At 40.4% G+C, this 20,940-nt stretch overlaps 2 protein-coding genes across 2 annotated transcripts in view; one reads left to right on the top strand and one right to left on the bottom strand.

Annotated features, from left to right (window-relative positions):
- LOC148341826 (uncharacterized) overlaps nt 1–20,940 on the bottom strand; it is a 447,376-nt gene that overhangs the window by 106,783 nt on the left and 319,653 nt on the right. The gene's annotated exons all lie outside the window — the stretch shown is intronic.
- The window catches only part of LOC148341835 (uncharacterized), a 36,270-nt gene continuing 30,153 nt past the window's right edge, over nt 14,824–20,940 (top strand). Inside the window, exon 1 of the mRNA XM_088283829.1 lies at nt 14,824–15,009. Coding sequence (XP_088139955.1) covers nt 14,943–15,009 — 67 coding nt within the window. The 5' untranslated portion in view covers nt 14,824–14,942. The remainder of the gene's footprint in view (nt 15,010–20,940) is intronic.

Below are 20,940 nucleotides of genomic sequence, written 5' to 3'. Positions count from 1 at the left end.
TCGGGTTATTGAATAAATTTTTTAGTATTTTTATAATTCAATATTTATTTCAAGATCAGGACTCTTCTCAAATAGTTCAATATTTATAAAATGTTTCTATATTTGTTAATTGAATTAAGTCTGTATGTGGTTTCCAATTTTACATTTTAATATTTTCCTATTTCATTATAAAAATAATCCAATGTATAAAAAATATAATAAAGCATGAAAATAAATATTTGGTATATTTGACAAAATGATAGTTTTTCCGAAGTGAGATTGTGCTTCGCAACAAACCCCAAACGCTTGATAGAGCTCAACCTAGAAAGTGTATTTAGCCAGTTAGAAATTTATTCAGAAACCGTAATTATTAAATCTATGTGAGGGGATATTTGAAGAGTTTGAGTTTTGTTCAATGGACCATACATATACGAGCCAGCCTAACACAGCGAGAAAACCAGCGCTGACTCCAGTCGCCATCAAGTTGCCCACTCCTGACATTCCAAAACCTTGAAGAGAAACTGAGACGATTTACGTTTCTCTTTCTGGTTCTTTTTATTGTTCAACTTCTAGTTCTGTTTTTCACCTTTTCACACAGTGTAATGAAGGCCAGTTGAGCAAGTGGAACAAGTGATTTTATTGATGATTGTGGAAGGCACCGATTTCATAAGCACAGTTTCTTCTCACACCTTTTCCATTAGGTACGATTAAAAAGACAACTGAAAAGCATAACGTTAACAAATGTTGTTCCAGGCAAAGGCAATTAATTTCCTTTACATGTTTGATCTAAACACACAAAACAAATCATGATCACTCAGACACATTGCTTCTTCTGGCACTGATCACATTGGCTTAATGTCAATAAAAAAGCTTTGCAAAATTCAATATATCATATATTCAAAATCAAAATTTACATCTTACCACAAAGAGTCAGTTCCTTCAGTTTTTAGTTTTCTTTTTTTTAAGCTTCAAGGATCGCTGCTTTTCTCACCAGCACAATCGTGTCTCGCAGCAGTACGTTTAGTGAAGAATTTTTTAGCACAAACGCTGCAACTGAATGGCTTGTCTCCAGTGTGTGTGGCTCGTTAAAAGCGACTTACGATAGAAACTCTTTCCACAAACTGAGCAGGAAAAGGGTTTTTCGGCACTGTGCGTTCTTGTGTGGATTGTTAAATCAAACTTTTGAGAGAAGCTTTTGCCACAAACTGAGCAGGAAAATGGTTTTTCACCACTGTGCTTTCTTGTGTGACTTGTTAAATTTGATTTTAGAGAAAAGCTTTTACCACAAACCAAGCAGGAAAATGGTTTTTCTCCAGTGTGTGTTCTTGTGTGAATTATTAAATGAGACTTTCGAGAGCAACTCTTGCCACAAACTGAGCAGGAAAAAGGGTTTTCTCCACTGTGTATTCTTGTGTGGTATTTTAAACTTGATTTTAGAGAAAAGCTTTTACCACAAACCAAGCAGGAAAATGTCTTTTCTCCAGTGTGTGTTCTTGTGTGGCTTGTTAAATTTGCCTTATGAGAGAAGCAATTTTCCACAAACTGAGCAGGAAAAAGGTTTTTCACCACTGTGTGTTCTTGTGTGAATTATTAAATGAGACCTTTGAGAGAAACTCTTGCAACAAACTGAGCAGGAAAAAGGTTTTTCTCCACTGTGTGTTCTTGTGTGTCCTGTTAAACTTGCCTTTTGAGAGAAGCATTTTCCACAAACTGAGCATGAAAAAGGTTTTCCTCCAGTGTGTAATATTTTATGTTTTTTTAAACTTGACTTAAAAGAAAAGCTTTTGCCACAAACTGAGCAAGAAAAAGGTTTTTCTCCAGTGTGTGTTCTTCCGTGTTCTGTTAAATTTGCCTTTTGAGAGAAGCATTTTCCACAAACTGAGCAGGAAAAAGATTTTTCAACACTGTGAGTTCTTGTGTGCCTTTTTAACCTTGCCTTTTGAGGGAAGCATTTTCCACAAACTGAGCAAGAAAAAGGTTTTTCTCCACTGTGTATTCTTTTGTGGTATGTTAAACCTGAATTTTGAGAGAAACTCTTGCCACAAACTGAGCAGGAAAAAGGTTTTTCTCCACTGTGTGTTCTTGCGTGGCTTGTTAACGTTGAGTTTTGAGAGAAGCTTTTACCACAAACTGAGCAGGAAAAATGTTTTTCTCCACTGTGCGTTCTTGTGTGCCTTACTAAATGAGACTTTCCAGAGAAGCTTTTGCCACAAACTGAGCAAGAAAAAGGTTTTTCTCCACTGTGCGTTCTTGTGTGCCTTACTAAATGTGACTTTTGAGAGAAGCTTTTGCCACAAACCGAGCAGGAAAAAGGTTTTTCTCCACTGTGTATTCTTATGTGGTATGTTAAACTTGAATTTTGAGAGAAACTCTTGCCACAAACTGAGCAGGAAAAAGGTTTTTCACCACCGTGTGTTTTTGTGTGCCTTTTTAAACTTGACTTTTGATAGAAGCTTTTGCCACAAACAGAGCAAGAAAAAGGTTTTTCTCCACTGTGCGTTCTTGTGTGCCTTACTAAATGAGACTTTTGAGAGAAGCTTTTGCCACAAACCGAGCAGGAAAAAGGTTTTTCACCACTGTGTGTTTTTCTGTGCCCTTTTAAAGACAGCTTTGAAGTGAATGAGTCAGTGTGACATGCCCTTTCACCTTTGGCTTGCCCATCATCATCATCATCTTCATCATCATCATTGTCATGAGCGTCTGATAATGTGCCCTCATTATGTACTTGTGATGGCCCCCGTTGGTCTTCATCACCTTCTGTTGTCATGTGATGACTTGAGCTGATGCTTGTAGGCTCCGCCCCTCTGTTGTCCTCACTCTCATCCTTGTTTTCATCTTCAGTCTTTATAAGGACAACGTTCACTGGTGACTTGTTGATCTCCTCCTCCTCCTCCTCCTTTTTGATGTGAGTCAAGTCTGGCTCCTCTTTCACAGAACGGAGATCGTTTTCACTGACGTCTGTAGGACACAAAAAGACAAATTTGGTTTGGTCAAGTCAAAGCTCAGGCGGCAACTTTGTCTTATATTTCTACCGTGCTATCTTGACTTGTGCCTGTCGCATACGGAGCAATGCGTGCGACCCCGATTTGGACCGGACCATGGGGGCATTTCACAAAATTACGTCCTACGATGTAAACCTCCCTTTAGCAGCAGAACTGTGATAAACGAGCATTTAAAAAGGAAGCACGTTGCGGCTGATGCCCGATTTCATTCCTGACATAGTCACAGACGTTTATGGAAGCGAGCTGAAGTCAGCACACACAGGCTATTGTGTGCGTCTGAAGGAACACCTGTGGTGGGACCCTAACTTATTAATGGGGGCCATCGCAACATAATGTCATTGATAAAATAGGAATCGTTCAAGTGAAATATGTTTTCAAGTATTTCTTTTTGCATTTATAGATAGTTTCATCGTGGGTACTTTTTGCTTCCATTATAATCTGGATACCAAAAAGAATTAAAGGCATCATAGTCGCTATTTATTGCATGATTTACGTTTGGGTTTTTTTTTTACCCAAAATGACATTTATCCTGCGAGTAAGTTCCGACATTACCCTTTTTATTTTTATAAAATTTCTGTTTTGAAATGAATTTTAAAACAAAATTACGTTTGAAGAGTAAAAGTTCTTACACATAAGCATTAAGCAACAACACTTTCACTCTGACTTTTGTGTTGACATATTTGAATAATGACTGTATATTTTAAAGTTATCCAATATGTATTCAAATTCGACTAAGATACACCATAATATTTTAAGAGTTCACTGAATTATTTTGGAACTGCAATGATGCTTAACAGCCATAGGGTGTCAGTAATGAGTAACAAAGTAACACAACACCTCCCATTGATACATCATCATTGTCATTTGCAAAAAATTATCAAGAACTTTGAGTTGCGGGGGAGATGCAAACCACCTGGGCCACAGGAACTTTATTACCAGGAACTAAATGTTCCTGGCCTTGTTGGTAGAAAAGGGGGTTGTGACGTTCTCCCTTTTTAAGCCCATAGTAGGCCAAAGATGCAGATACATTCCTTGCAGCATGCGCTTGTTCACTGATGAGAACCGTGCAACCTTGGATGGATGCATTAAATGTATTTTAAATGTTTGGATGAGGTGAAAGTGTGCACACGTGCACAAAACAGTGCAGGGCCACCCGAGGTTCATTGACTCTCACCCGACCAAGCCAGTACAAAGTTCATAAATAAGACTAATACGTACTTGATTTAAAAAAATAATAATATTTTTTCCACTAAAATTGATCAACCGCCATTGATGTTTTCGCTGCAGTGTGCACATTTTTTAGAGTCAGGCAGAATTCCTTCCATAAGGAATTGCTTGAACAAGATATGTCAGAGTTTTTGTCAAAAACGAGACAAGCCTTCATAAATGATTCACCCAGCCAAGATTGTCTGTCACTTGCGAGGAGCAGTCCGCCAAAGAGAAAAGCGTTCCCGCTCCTGTGCGGCGTTTTATTGAAGCACAGCAAAGAAATTTGTATATGTCAACTCATAAATAATGGAAAAACATGAACACTTTGACTTTATCACACCCGTCCACACGCTTCCTGTTGTTCGAACGGTTTCAGCTTACAAGACATGTTTGGGTCACACTTCTGTTCAATGCGAGCTAAACGGTTTTCTGTCAAACACGGTTCAAGACGTGCATCTGTTTTTGTGGCTTCCTGCTAAACTGCCAGCATAGACACAACTCTGTTACCACTGAACTCACGTTTTCCTGTTTAAGAGGTCCATGTTTTTGTGACCTTCTATTAACCCGTAAGCATAGTTTTGAAACATGATGACATGACAAACTTAATTTCTTTCACAATAAGATAAAAACTTTCGCAGATACAGCAAAAACAAATTGGAGAAGCTGTGGACCAGAGCACAACATCAGTCAGACCCCGGGTCCACCATAGTGTCGAAATTCGGAAAATGTTGCATAACAGAGGAATTCGTAATGGGTGCTGAAACACCACACCCTGCAAGTCACATGGAGTATTCTACATCTGAAATTAACTCTGCCAACCGTCTTCACCAATGGACCTAAATCTTTAATATGATGATGCGCACCGATAGTTAATGTGATTTGTGGCTCAGCGAACAGAGACAATTCATACAGTTTCCTCTGCTCTGGGGCAAGGCACACATGCGAGGCAGCACCGGTAGACATCACAAATACATAATCCTAATGCAAGACGCACTTCTGACCCTCGAAATTAGGTGAATGTATCCTGACAAACCAAATAATCATAACTCAGTGTTCAATGCAAAGGACCAATTGGTGGTTTGAATGGGTGGAGGCGGCTACACCGCGCAGACCAGAGCAGGAACAGGACGTACCACCCGCGGGAGGATGGAGACCCTGGTCTCAGAGCTGCCCAGTCGACTGGAACGGAGGACAACATATGCTTCCCCGCCGGATGTGCACAGTCAAATTCAGTCCCACTCGAATTCCAGTGTTTCACAGGTGTGGGTTCGTTCCATGGCAGTGACTTGGCCAATCTCAAGAGTCCCACAAGCATGACAGTGTTGTTGCTCACTGGGATATGCAGAAGAAGCTTGCAAAGCGTGGAATATCTTGTTCCACCATCAAAAACTGTTGTCCATCAATCGTCACCTGAATGCCAAGACCTGCCGGTCCTTGAATGCTGAGGCTCCGCGGGCACCCCTATCGTGGAATGTGGTCCCAATCGGGCTGAGGCGTCAACTGTGCGTTTGGAAGCCATAGAAGCGTTGTCGGAGGAGGGGGTAGCGATGGCGCCCCGGTGCTAGTGGACCTCTTTGTGACTGGCATGGCGCTGGACCACAGGATGGTACATTTCAGGAAGTGGCTCGGTTTGGACCGCTCATCACCCAGTGACCCCACACCCCACAGCAAGAGCACGTCCCACTCACAACCCATGTCTAGAACCACCCCTACTTCTGTTACGTGACCTTGTTGACCGGCCGGTGCGGACAACAAGTCTGCTGTGGCGCTGCGTCACCAGAACCTGGCCCAGGAGCAGCGGAAACGGAAAGAGCAGACGCAATGGGAGCTGCATGTGTCGGCTGCTGCATTAACTGCTTCCCCCCGTTTTATTTTATTTATTTTTCCCATATTCTTTTTTCCTTTCCTGGTGAATTAGCACTCTTGGCCCTCTGAACCCGCAAGTGTAACAATTCTTTTCTCCATCCAATACAATATTTTCTTTCATCGATGCAGAAACGAGGGTTCTACTCATTCTGATTAGCAGTTTCTCATTGACGGACTGTTTCGCATGATGTCAGTAACTGGGAGGCGCACGCCCTCGAGGACGGCCACCCGGCACAGCTGAGTGGTGGTGACACTATTGGAAGGGTGACTGGCGGAAGCTTCAATCCATTCGCGTCTCGCCCCGTCTCCCATAAGAGCTCACCAACTTAATATTTTACATATATTTTACAAATGCCAATGCCAATTGGTTTTGTCTTCTGTTTATGATTCATATTCAATCCCCATGAACACGTAAACTATAATTAAGCTATTCTTTTTTTAACTAACTAATACAGTGATTCTCAAATAGTGCCAGTTGCAAATGAAGAAAGCACTCCTCGATTTCCTTCAGAAGTACAACAGGCAGACTGGATGGGAGGGTTGCTCAGGCTGTGACGTGTCGGAAGCTGTTGGATGACCATCTGATATGCCTCTCCTCACTAGGGTCGCAGGCATCCTGGAGGCTATTCCAACTGTCTTTGGCAGTAGGCGGGGGGACACCCTGAACTGGTTGCCAGCCAATTGCAGGGCACACAGAGACGAACAACCATTCACGCTCACATTCATACCTCGGGGCAATTTCGAGTGTCCAATGAACCCACTATGCATGTTTTTGGAATGAGGGAGGAAACTGGAGTACAAGTAGAAAACACACGCAGTCATGGGGAGAACATGCATACTTATGTTGTCTTATTTTTTCATGGTTTATCATATTTACTTGAGGAACCTATGAATAAATCTTGTTAATCTTTGTGCGATTCATGTATCATGTACTGCCCTCCAGGTAAAATAAACTAGAGGGTGATTTAATTAAATAAAGTAAAGTAAATTTAATAGAATAGCCTCCAGGATGCCTGCGACCCTAGTGAGGAGAGGCATATCAGATGGTCATCCAACAGCTTCCGACACGTCACAGCCTGAGCAACCCTCCCATCCAGTCTGCCTGTTGTACTTCTGAAGGAAATCGAGGAGTGCTTTCTTCATTTGCAACTGGCAAATCTGGCCAGTTTACAACACTTAACTGGCTGAAGTTCTTCAGTCCAAGTGTGTCCACACACTCAATTCGGTCCAGGTGTCGCAATAATGATATTAAGCCTACATGCAAAAAAAGTCAAAAAGCCACAAAGTAACCGACTGAGGATCAAACAATAAACAAAATTACACATAGAAATAGAATTCCAATTATAAAACAACTGACACAATTTACTGAGGACAGCATAAATATTACATAAGGACTGCACTATTACAGTATGTAAAGTTCTATGATACAGTAGTATTATTTATTTATTTTATTTTTTTATAGTATTAGCACTTAAATAAATATGTAAATGTGTGTTTGTGACTGTTTGCATATGCATTAAATTGATTACTGCATTTATCAAAGCAGGTGATTAGAGGGGGGGGTACTTATTGAGGCAGGTGCTGCCAGGATAGGTCCCCCCTGGTAACTTTGCTTAGAAAAGTGGGATCCTGCTCAAACTTGCCACACATACTCAAAATGATCCAATAAGCACACAGAATAAGTCACTTGATGGTTGGGGTCAATATTTTTGTGATTAGAGGGGGGTACCTATTCTGGCAGGTGCTGCCAGAATCAGTCCCCCCTGGTAACTGTCCTACTGCCTAAGTGGTCAGTGAATGCACCTCGAGTCCGACGCAGAACGCGAGTGACTTTATTTATTTTTTTATTCTTTTGCTACTCTTGACGCAGCTATCGGTGGTTATAAAAAAAATAAACAAATCAGTCAATTGGAATAAAATTGCGTGTTCTCTAACAGGATACCACCTATCTGTATGTTGCCACTTAATTTGATCTCGCTGGAAAAACGATATAGCCCACTTCACTAATCCTCTCCCCTTTCCATCGTGTTTTGATCACTGAAATTCCCTTATGGTAGCTTCATTGATTGCAAAATTTCTTTGGTCTAACGAATGCAAATGCAGGGAATTTCCCCCCGATTTCGGAGGAGTCAAACGCTTACTTTACGTGTTAAATTGTAGCGAATGGTGTGCTGAAACCCACACCGACGAAGACTACCACTTTTATGGAAACCCTGGTTTAAATTACAGCAAATCAAACACACAAAATCATACATTCTTCGTGCCTTTCAATGAAAACAAACGTAGTAACATCGCGCCGCCTTCAGTCAATGCGTGCGCGCTCCCGCGACAGGGGATACAGATTTTGGCAGGGGTAAGTACTTTGGCACGACACCGTCAAGTAAAAGGCAATAATTAAAAATAAAACGGCAATACCCTCGAACGCATTTCCCCAAACAACTTAATGTTGTGATGCATATTTCTAATGATAGAAAGTTGTTCTTTACCAAGCAAATGCGAGTAAGACGTGTACAAACCTGCTTCGTGTAGCACAACACGAGGCTGCTTCCAACCTTCGCCCAGCAGTTGAAGATGTTGCTCGTTCTCTTCTTTTATTCCACAAAGTTCCTCTTTGTACTTGGGTGTCGTTCTTGCACACATTTTCAAACGTCAATCTCAACAAATCCGCACTTGATCTCTGCTTGGCGATAACTCGTGAGCTTCTCTTTGTTCGACGAGACGAATGAAAGATGGCGTCGTTTTTTTTTTGTTTTTTTTTCTTTATTGCAAACTGTAGAAAATACAACAATTAGACAAATGTAAAAGTCATTATAGTAAATCGAACAATTAAACAAGAAAACGATCATGAATATAGTGGAAGAGAATAATATAACTATTAAGTAAAAATACAGATAGATTAACGGAGAAATAGAAACAAATAAAATAAATAAAGAATAAATAAAGATATTAGGGAACAACTTGCTTGGGGCAGAAAAAATAGGACTATATAAACACCTTCAAGTTTTTGCAGATCTCTATTGTTTTATGAGCCTTTTGTTTAAGAGAATATTTGATGGAATGGATGTACTGTTGAAAATCGTTGTAAAAAACAATAAAGCATGGTTTCTTTCCACGAAATTTACAGGAGTGAATATGGTATTTTACCATTATAATCAAAAGATTTATCAAATAAAATACATTTCTTTTGTCCATGTTATCCTCAAAGAAACCAAACAACACATTTTTCCAAGCAATTCTTATATCACTTTCAATATTATTATGTATAAAATCACATAATTTCTGCCATAACAAATGAACATAAGGGCAATACCAAAATAAGTGAATAACAGATTCAGGGCATTTGTTACAAAAGCTACAGTCCGTGTTAATACCGATCTTAAATAGTTTGTTTATATACATTTTGGATGGGTAGAATTTATGTATCAATTTAAAAGATATTTCTTTAATTTTGTTTGTGATTAGATATTTGCTTGATTGGAGCCAGACTTTTTTCCACGGTATATCATTAACAAACATATTCCAGTGTGGAATAACATAGGGTAATGTTGTAACGTCTTTCTGGAGCATGTTCCTTATGAGCCTATTGTTATTAATGGAGCCGCTAAGTAAACACACCTTCCCCACGGTTATGGTAGTTGGGGAGAGATAATCTGTTTTGTAATAATCCAAACGCTTCTGACCTTTGAAAAGCATGCAAACACCAGTGGGGATGGCTCCAAAGACTTTGGCAAAATCACCAGGTGTCACAGGGATACGATATTTCCTAAGAAATTCCTCATATGTAAACAGAAGTCCTTCATTATTAAACAGCTGATCGACCCAGATGATTTTGTTTTGGAACCATTACTCCAGAAAGAGTGACTTATGCTTATAAAGAATATCCTTGTTATTCCAGATCAAATATTTATGGGGTGAAAAATTGTGTTTGTAGATAAGTGACCAAGAAAGAAATGCCTGGCAGTGAAAAGCTGACAACTTAACAGGGATTTTATCAATGTTATAATTGCTGACAAGAAATAAATCAATACCACCCAGCTTTGATAACATATGGAGAGGAATAAGATTCCATATTGAGTCGGGGTTTTGATACATTTGCTTGATCCAATTGATCTTAAAAGTATTATTCAGTGTAAGAAAATCCAAAAAGTTAAGGCCACCAGTTTCATAAGAATTCATAACGACAGTCTTTTTTAGATAATGATGTCTGTTTTTCCAAATAAAGTTATATAGTATTCTGTCAATGTCTTTAAGGATCTCCTTATTGACATGTAATGCCATAGCCGCATATATAAGACGAGAGAGTCCTTCTGACTTGGCAAGCAAGATCCTACCTCTCAACGACAGATCACGAATAAGCCATTGGTTTAATTTGTGATGGGTACTTTTAATAATTGGAGAGAAATTTGTAGCGCATCTCATTTTTTGATCTTTTGTTATCAAGATACCTAAATATCTCACTTCATTTCTTATGGGAATGTTATACAGCTCAGAATTATCACAGTTTTTAATAGCAATAAGTTCACATTTTTTAATGTTCAGGCATAAACCGGAGGCCCTTGAGAATTCCCCGATGGTTTTGATAGCAATAGGAATTTGGTTTTCATTTTTCAAAAAAAGTGTTGAATCGTCTGCGAGTTGTGTCAGTATTAATTCTTTGCCGAGGAGAGAAATGCCTTCAACAGCACTACTTTGGATATGATAAGCCATCATTTGTGCCACGATTAAAAACAGATATGGGGAGGCAGGACAGCCCTGCCGTATACCTCTAGAGATTTTAAATCGAGGGGACGTGCCACCTGATAGTTTAATGGAGCTATTACCGTTTTCATAGAGAGTTTTCATAGCTGAGCAAAAATAATTACCAAAGCCAAATTTAATTAATGAATGAATTATGAACTGATGTTCAACTGTATCGAAGGCTTTATAAAAGTCAAGAAATAAAATAAAGCCATTAAGGTCCAAAATATCAGAGTAATCTAGTATGTCAATAACTAGTCTTATGTTGTTTGTTATGTGTCGTTTGGGCATAAATCCTGACTGAGTCTCATCAATAAGAAAGTTCAAAATTCTTTTCAGTCTTCTGGCAAATATCAGAGCAAAGATTTTGTAATCATTATTAAGCAACGAAATCGGACGCCAATTATCAATCAGAGTATTATCTTTGTTTGGTTTGGGAATTAATGTCGTTAAACCTTGAGTCATTGTTATAGGAAGTGTTCCTCTTTTTAGACTTTCTACATAAACTTCAAAAAGGAATGGAGTCAGCTCAGATTCAAAGGATTTGTACAGTTCTGAAACTAATCCATCACTACCTGGAGATTTGTTATTCTTTAGGAGAGTAATAGCTTCTTTTACTTCTTCTGGTGTAATAGGTTTATCACATAAGACCATATCAGCTTCCGTAATTGTTTTAACAATTAAAGGATTCAAAAGGGCCTCGGTTGACGCCTGACAAAATTTAGAACTGTATAAATTTGTATAAAAACGGCAACAGTATTTCGCTATAAGATTGTGGTCTTCTGTAAGTGTTCCATCAACATTTAATTTATTTATTTTATTAATAGTGGCATGACGTTTTTCTAAATTAAAAAAAGTAATGCGAGTTCTGTTCCCCTTCCTCCAGCCATCTTGTTCTGGACCTAATAAATGCTCCTTTAGCTTTTTGAACGTAAAGTTCATCTAATTTCGTTTGCAGAGTAGACAGTTCCACTTTTTCTGCCGCTGTCAAATTATCAAAGGGTTTGGAGGATAAGCAGGTGATTCTTGATATCACATTCGATTCTTCACCCCTTCTGGATTTAGCCAACTCACTACTAAATTTCCTGAAAAACTTACCAAGTTCAAATTTCAAAAGTTCCCAATTAGTGCAGAATTGTTTTTCATTTATAGCTTTAGACATGAAGTGAGAAATTAATTTTTTTACCTCCTTTTTAACAATATCATCTGTGAGTAATGAGCTATTAAGTTTCCAATATGCCGAGCGTGCATTACCAAGTTGAGATGTCGACAAGTTAATCTTAATGTATATAGCCTTATGATCTGTGAGAGGGGTAGGATGTATGCCCACCTCAATATTGTTTTTATTAACACTCTTTGATATTAGCCAAAAGTCAATTCTTGATTGGCTCGATCTTGTTTTATTACTCCATGTAAATGTTTTGTTCATGGGATATTTTACTCTCCATATATCATCAAGGTCAAATTTATCCATAAAGGAAATTAAGTTAGAGTTTGTCCGATTAGACGAGCTAGGCGGCCATTTATCCATGTTATTATCTAATATAAAATTAAAATCACCCCCTATAAGTAACACAGCATTAGGAAATTTAGTTAACCAGTTAATCAATAAATCATCAATTGACCTAATAAGATTATCATTTTCCGTTTTTTTATTATAACCATATATATTACTTATTATGTATACTTGATCATTAACTTGGATAGCTTGGCAAACACAGTGACCAGCTGGATCATATTCAGTAAGCAAAACTTCCCCGTTAAATCTGTTCTTTAAGGTAGCAACTCCAGCAGAATGTTCAGTGCCATGAGCAAGCCACATACTATTGCCCCATTGTGATTTCCAGAATTTTTTATCATTTGTGACTGAGTGAGTTTCCTGTAAATAGACCAGGTCTGTTTTGAATTGTTTGGCAAAAAGAAACAAGGCTTTGCGTTTTGTAGAATTTCGTAAACCCCTAGCATTTAGAGAAAGAAAAGAAAGATTCAATAACATTAAACAAACAGTTGAAAACAATTAGAGCTAAAGATAAACCTTTAAGTAAACCTGAAGATAGATTAAGTATATTGTCGAGATCAGCACTTGTAAACATGTCATAAAGACCAGGTAATAATAGCTACATATTAAATAAATATAGCGTTGCTATAAACACTAAGTATGTAACCGTTTAATAATACCAAAAGAACAGTCCCTTTTTTTTAAATGAACCCTGAGTTAGAAGAGTATTTCAAGAAAATAAGAATGGTTAGGAGCATGGTTTCAACTCAAACTTGATCCCAAGAAGATTGAGAAAAAAGAGAAAAGTACTGCAATACACCTGAGAGAGTCCAGGTCTCCTCTTTTGAGGAAACAATGACCCAACCCTTCTATATGCGAACTTCTGAACCATTGATGTATCCCTTTCCACCCACAAAGTAGGCCATCTTGCCCTCTTCTCGAGCCTTTTTAATTCTGGGCCACAGTCGTTGTCTATTATCGCGGTCCTCCTTTGTCAGGTCCTCAGTGAAGCGCAGTCCCTTTGCCTGAAGAAATGCAATGTTCTTTGCCGCTTTCCAGAGTTCCTCTTTGATCCGACGAGAGATGAACCTGATGATGATATTGCGAGGCTTTGCATTGTCTTGAAATTTTCTTCCTGCTCGATGAGTCACATCAACAACATCGGGAAACTTCTCTTTTTCAGATGGTAGTACGTGTTGGCAAACAGCGATAACCTCTGCGCGTACATCTTCCTTCTCTGCTTCTGGTAGTCCGTGTAGCCTCAAGTTCCAACGTCGCCCGTAGCTATCCAAGTCAACAACACGCGTCATGTATGTCAAGACAGCCTCCTCATTTTTGTCAAGACGTTTTTCAACGAGGGTTATTTTTCCATTCATCTCTTTTATTTTTGAGCGAACAATGTCCACCATTTTTTCAATAGCATCACATCTTGAGTTAATTTCTGAGCGAACAGTATCCACCATTTTTTCAATAGCATCACATCTTGAGTTAATCAAGTTGGCCAAAGTGCGGACAGCATCGTCGGAAGAAAGAGCACTTTCTTGAGCGAGGGTGTAGGACAAAATAGGTCTCTTGGCAAGCGGAGGCTTACTTGGAGTAACAGGCAGCAGCGGAAAGTCATCATTCGTCAAATGTACAGCGTCGTCCATCACGTTGCTAAAGACGTGGTCGCTAGCATTAGCAGAGGCTTGTTCTCCACATTCCCCGCTTTTTTCACTTCTTCTCCCCGACTTTGGCATTTTCAGCGGTTCAATAATTCAAATCGGGTTCAATTGACGTCGGACTGGCTCTATTGTATACCTTAGTTTTACCCGGGAATGTCTTATAAATCCGTTTTATGCTGAGAGCTCGACATTCACCGTCTCTTCAAGCCGCCATCTTGGGAGCAATCATCCCCTGCATTCGTTATTGATGGATGAGCGCAACTGGCGCTGACGTCATCAATTGCCCTAGTGGTGGTGTTGCCATACTGCATTACTCAAAAGAAAACTGCTCCAACACTATCCAACCAACAATATGGTGTCAGATGTCGTGTTCTTCAACGGAACAAAGTAGACGGGGGAACAACTGCAGGCTTGTCGGTGGCTTTATTTGTCTCTGCTTACACATCAACCTAAAGCAACAGTGCCTCCCCAATATATACCATCCCCGTAATCAGGATCAGCTGCAGGCCGTAATCAAGGATCAGCTGCAGCCCAGATGAACCTGTCTCATGCACAGCACCGTCAGTCCCAAACAATACAATCCACCACATCAGATGTGAAAACAAAACCAGCAACAAAAGTAAAATTCAATACATCTCTCAAGTTCATATTTGGGAACTAAAATGTTTCTTCATGTGCATACGGTTCAAATCGTACGTTTTTCCAATGTTGAGAAGAAGATAATGATTTGCATCGTAAATGGTGACATCTGTCGGTGAGTTGGTGACAGTGCTCCACACAGCCAGCAGCCAATCATATCACAGCGGGGTGTGTCCACTGCTCTTCCGCTTTAGTGCCGAACAGACTGCGGTTTTCTCGAAGGAAATCCTTTCAGTGCTACTTTGAAAAACGATGCCATCTTTCTTTCATCTCGTCGAACAAAGAGAAGCACACGAGTTATCGCCAAGCAGAGATCAAGTGCGGATTTGTTGAGATTGGCGTTTGAAAATGAGTGCAGGAATGACACCCAAGTACAAAGTGGAACTTTGTGGAATAAAAGAAGAGAACGAAGCAGGTTTGTACACGTTTTACTCTCATTTGCTTTGTAAAGAACGACTTTCTATCGTTAAAAATATGCATCACAACATTAAGTTGTTTGGGGAAATCGTTCAAGGTTATTGCCGTTTTATTTTTAAATATTGCCGTTTACTTGCAGGTCTGCTTAACATTTGTTTATGCCAAATGAAATCAGTGCCGAAAATATATGCCAAAGAAAAACCATTAGTGGGGGGTAAACTCCGTGTTTTTTTAAAATTTGAACTGATTATTTAACATTTTACATATTCCGGTTTTTATATGTTGCTAAAGAAATTAAGTTTGTCATGTCATCAAGTTTCAAAACTATGCTGACAGATGTAGTGTATGTTTATATCCACTGTTGGAGTTGAGCCACCGAGAAAATGAGAAACATTTAGTAAATGAATCTTCAAAGCCAAACTTACTCCAATGCGTGTTCGTTTTTTGTACTCAAGAAGAAAAGGGCCAAATAAAGACTCAACAACAGCTGATTAGGGTTGCGATATTTTAGTTTCTTCGATTTCTGGAGTTCAAGAAATAGTATCTGGGCGGCTTTTTCTTATTCTGACGAGAAACTATTATCAGACGAGCACAATCGAAAAATGTCGCGATGATCTCAGCCCAGCCTCACATTTTCTAGGTTTCCTATGTCAAGGGTCATGTAGGTTGAATCGGTCGTCCTTGCTCCCTCCCCCGGTCCACGTTCCACGTCCAAGGCTGACCTTCTCAGGCAGGCGTCAGTCTGTCCGTCTCGCCTGCTCACATTCCCCTGTAATCTCGTCAGTGTACAGATTGTGTGGTGTATGTTTTCACAGATCAAATTATGTGTTTTTGGTACTCCTGATCGTGTCCCTGTGACGTCCCCAACTTGATATGTTTGTATCTTCTATGGCAGCGGTCGGGAACCTATGGCTCTCGAGCCATATATGGCTCTTCCGGAGACGTCATATGGCTCCCAGACAGTTTGGAGTTGAGGGGGCCGAAAAAAAATAAAATAAAATTAAATTAAATTAAATTAAAATATATATATATTTTGCAACTGGTTTTAAAATACTAGTGATAATCTTAATAATATTAAGTAATTTAAAATTAGTTTTAAAGATACATTTTAAAAGTCAGGGGTGGGTTGCGGCACTTGCAATCCGCCGGTGACCCGAGGATCAGGTCGGGAACCAATCGATCGCAAGGACGTCACGGGTCATTGTCAATGTACGGAAATTAATTTTATCAGAGATAAAATTTCAACCCTTCAACCCGCTCAACCCTTGTAACAGAAAAGATGGCGAAAAGAAAAAAAGACGATGATTACCGTACATTCCAGGCTGCGTGGACAGAGGAATTTGCATTTGTGGAGAGAGCAGGATCCGCAGTATGTCGAATATGCAATGACAAAATTGCATCAATGAAACGCTCAAATATAAAGCGGCACTTCGATACGCGTCATGCTTCTTTTGCATTGAAATATCCACCGGGGGACAGCAGGAAAAAGGCATGCGAAGAGCTGCTACGGAAAGTGCAGACGAGCCAGCAGCAACTGCGTGTCTGGACCACGCAAGGTGACGGTAATTCCGCTAGCTTTGCGGGTGCTTTGGCAATAGTGAAGAGTGGAAAGCCGTTCACAGATGGCGAATATGCCAAAACATTTATGCTTGATGTGGCCAATGAACCTTTTGATGACTTTCCAAATAAAGCCAAGATAATCAAAAAAATAAGAGACATGCCACTGTCAGCAAGAACGGTTCACGATCGGAGCATCATGATGGCGAATCAAGTCGAGGAAACACAAATTAAGGACATAAAAAAAACCATGCAGAACCAGAAGTCGCATTAAAAGTAAACCTTTTATTATTTTTATTATTATTATATTTAAAATACTATATGGCTCTCAAAAAATATATATCTAGAAATAATTAGATTTTATGGCTCTCCAGGTCAAAAAGGTTCCCGACCGCTGTTCTATGGCCTATGTGGAGAATGTGTTTAGTCGTATTTGTCCATGAAGTGCTATCTGGTTTGTCATCAGTTTGACCTGAGCAGACTGAATCTGTTTATTCTGAATGAGAGTGTGGGTCATGAAAATACTATGTGTGCAATTTTGAGGTCTTACATTTAAACTAAGTCATGTAAATTTAGCATATGAATGCATCAGTAAACACCATGACTACAATCCCAGTCAATCTTATCGATGCACTGTACTTCTACATTCATTTGATAAATGCTTTTTGTTTAATCAATGTTTAACATATTCAGTAAATATGAACCTGCTAAATTAAATAATTGACCTTCTGTCCCGTAAGTGTTTAAAATAATGCCAGCAATCGTAATACAATCCTTCAATATTCATGTCCGGTGTGGCCATTCCCTATAAGAAGGGAAGGCCGGAGAGAGGGGACACCTTTCCCTTTTTTCTTTTTGGGGAGACTTCTTTTGACATCAGCATGTGACGAGAATAAAATCTCTTTCTAACCAAAATGGCTGTGTCAGAGAATTTTTTTCCATCACCAATTCTGCCATACTCGGCGACCTGTCCGGAGGGAAGCTGAGCATCAACAACAAAATATACCACATTTTTGGCATTTTGCTCCATTGAGGGTCTCAGGGTGCTGGGGCGCAGGCGTTCAACAGCCGGCCGGCTGAACGTTCGGTGAGATGCTTTTACTCACAAAGGGTGTTGTGCGCCTGTGTCCAAGCGGTCGGGGCTTTTGGGGTCGTTAAAGAAAGCTTGTGCGTGTGGGTCTGCTGGCTGATTGGTCATGGAAAATGTCCCTGTGTTAGTTTCAATTATCGTTTAAACAAGAGGCCTCCATAATGATTAAGACATAAAAGATGTGAAAGTAACCGCACTTTGAAAGAACATTAAAAAAAGTATTAAAAAAAAAAATTAATTAAAAAAATTATGATAGGAACTAAGTAAATGGGGACGAGTGTGGGAGAAATGTGCAGAAGATAAAGGAAAGAAAGGTCTAGTGCTTAAAGAGATGAGAAATAAGAAGTGTAAAATTATAGCTATAGACAACATAGTTGTGAATAAGCTCAGTTTGAGCACAGACCCTGGCCACGGTGTAAATTTTAGCAGGAAAATTATGAGCTCAAAATAGAAATAATGAAGAGAAGCGCGCTTCCACGTATCGTATTGGGCACTTTGTGGCATGGAACACAGTAAGGATCGAGGCGTACCGTTGTGTGGAGGGCCTGGGGCTGAGCCGACAGTTTCGCTGGTACGTAGCAAGAGTAATGCATTAAGTCTGGGCCGGTTCGACTCCGCTGTTCAGATACGTACCCTGTGATTACTCGTGTTCTGGTAAAGGCCACACAAAATCAAAAACCTGGCTACCATCTACTGTGGGACCAAGAAGTCAGGCAGCCCCCACGAAGGAGATAAGGGGTGATAGTTATAAACCAGTGCCAGTCCCGCCTTTGTAGAAAGAATTGCCCCTTCTATAACCCAAATGTTATTGCATTAATATTCCGTTTTATCAGTTCAACTAACGCGTGTGCGTCCTAGTATACATTGAAATTTGCAGCATAAAAAATGTTTAAAAATTTAGATAATAACTAAAGCAAAATTAAAACGAGTAAGATAATTGGCTACATAATAATTGGGATGAAATTAATCTTCATTGCAAGAAGCGGTGAATTAAATACAGAAATATAAGATCATAAAAGAATGAATGCATGTTCCGTGGAATGTGATTTGTCAACACGGAAAAGCCCTGAGTGATGAAATCGTTAACACTGATAAGAGATACAATTTTGTTGAAACAGGACATGCAAGGTTAAAGGTTATGTAAAACAAAAAAAAAAAAACATCTAATGTTCCATACTTCAGTTTGGCGACGGATGTACGACGGTAATTCTATTCATGGATTGACATTTTGAAATGGAAATGACAGGAATATGAATTATCATGTTATGGGGGACTTTTGATATACAGTAAATTGATTTAAATTAAATTACAATTTTTTAGTCTGCACATAATCCACTTCAAAGAATACTGACTCATTGGTTGAGGAAAACGGGGTTATATTAGTTCAGTGGTTCTCAATTATTTCCTGTCACGCCCCCCCTACCAAGAAGAAAATAAATTTGCGCCCCCCCACTACCTGGAGGCACAATCAGGTCCTACGGCAACTGGCGATCATACTGGAGAAAAGGAGAACGACCAACAATGCCCTCCCTCCCCACGCGCCTGGACTCCCAAGCACAATCGCCTTTGTGAAAGCAGGACAACTTCCAGGGAGACCATCTGTAAGAGTGGAAACAACCCTCCTGGACACAGCCCGAGACTGGAAAATGAAAGTTGACCTGGATCAGAAAATCATCTTTCCACCGGTGATCATTACAACTAATCTCAGGCCAGACCTGATCTTGTGGTCAACCTCACAGAAACTCCTGTACATCGTGGAACTAACAGTCCCATGGGAGTCTGCAGTGGATGAAGCCTATAATCGCAAAAGCCTGAAATACATGGACATCGCAGCAGAGGCAGAGCAGCGTGGCTGGCGTACACAGGTGCTCCCTGTGGAGGTCGGGTGCAGAGGATTTGTAGCCACATCAACAACAAGGCTCCTGAGAAGCATGGGGATCCAAGGCCAGGCCCAACGACAAGCTGTGAAATTGCTGTCGGAGGCTGCGGAGAGAGGCAGCAATTGGCTCTGGATGAAGAGGAAGGACCCCACTTGGGCTGTTCGATGCCAAATGTGAGGAAAAGTGGAGGAGGAACACCCTCATAAGACTTCAAAGACCTAGTAAAGGACTCTTCTCCCTTCCCAATTTTGACAATAGGCAGGAGGAGCAGAGGCAGAGGGGGGCACACCTGAGGCGCACAGATGTCGCTGTTGAACCCATCCTGAGGTGTTGTGGGTTTATCAACGAAACACCGATGAAGGAGGGGACCCACCTGATGACCCCAGTGAAGCCTCTGGTCCTCATGCAGGTCAAATTGAGTTGCTTCTTTTTCCCCCACTCTAAAACACCAGGAGTGCTGATTTTTTTGGGGGGATTATAACAACAAGTCCTATAGCTAAACGAATAGTTGACGTGTTCATGGGGATTGAATATGAATCATAAACAGAAGACAAAACCAATTGGCATTGGCATTTGTAAAATATGATGAGGGATTAAGTTTGTGAGATCTTATGGGAGACGGCGCAAGACGCGAATGGATTGAAGCTTCCGCCAGTGACCCGTCCAATAGTGTCACCACCACACAGCTGTGCCGGGTGGCCGTCCTCGAGGGCGTGCGCCTCCCAGTTACTGACATCATGCAAAACAGTCCGTCAATGAGAAACTGCTCATCAGTATGAGTAGAACCCCCGTTTTTGCATCGATGAAAGAAAATATTGGATTGGATGGAGAAAAAGAATTGTTACACCTGTGGGTTCAGAGGGCCAAGAGTGCTAATTCACTGGGAAAGGAAAAAAGAATATGGGAAAAATAAATAAAATAAAACAGGGGGAAGCAGTTAATGCAGCAGCCGACGCATGCAGCTCCCATTGCGTCTGCTCTTTCCGTTTCCGCTGCCACCGCAGGCTTGTTGTCCGCACCGGCCGGTCAACAAGGTCACGTAACAGAAGTAGGGGTGGTTATAGACATGGGTTGTGAGTGGGACGTTCTTTTGCTGTGGGGTCACTGGGTGATGAGCGGTCCAAACCGAGCCACTTCCTGAAATGTGCCATCCTGTGGTCCAGCGCCACGCCAGTCACAAAGAGCTCCACTAGCACTGGGGCGCCATCGCTACCCCCTCCTCCGACAACGCTTCTATGGCTTCCAAACGCACACTTGACGCCTCAACCCGATTGGGACCACATTCCACGATAGGGGTGCCCGCGGAGCCTCAGCATTCAAGGACCGGCAAGTCTTGGCATTCCGGTGACGATTGATGGACAACAGTTTTTGATGGTGGAACAAGATATTCCACGCTTTGCAA

This window comes from Idiotropiscis lumnitzeri, chromosome 2 (genome assembly GCF_059441095.1).
Source record: "Idiotropiscis lumnitzeri isolate Australia: NSW breed Sydney's pygmy pipehorse chromosome 2, RoL_Ilum_1.0, whole genome shotgun sequence".
Taxonomy (NCBI): domain Eukaryota; kingdom Metazoa; phylum Chordata; class Actinopteri; order Syngnathiformes; family Syngnathidae; genus Idiotropiscis; species Idiotropiscis lumnitzeri.
Note: the sequence above shows the minus strand (reverse complement) of the source record. Positions and strands in the feature narration are given on the sequence as shown.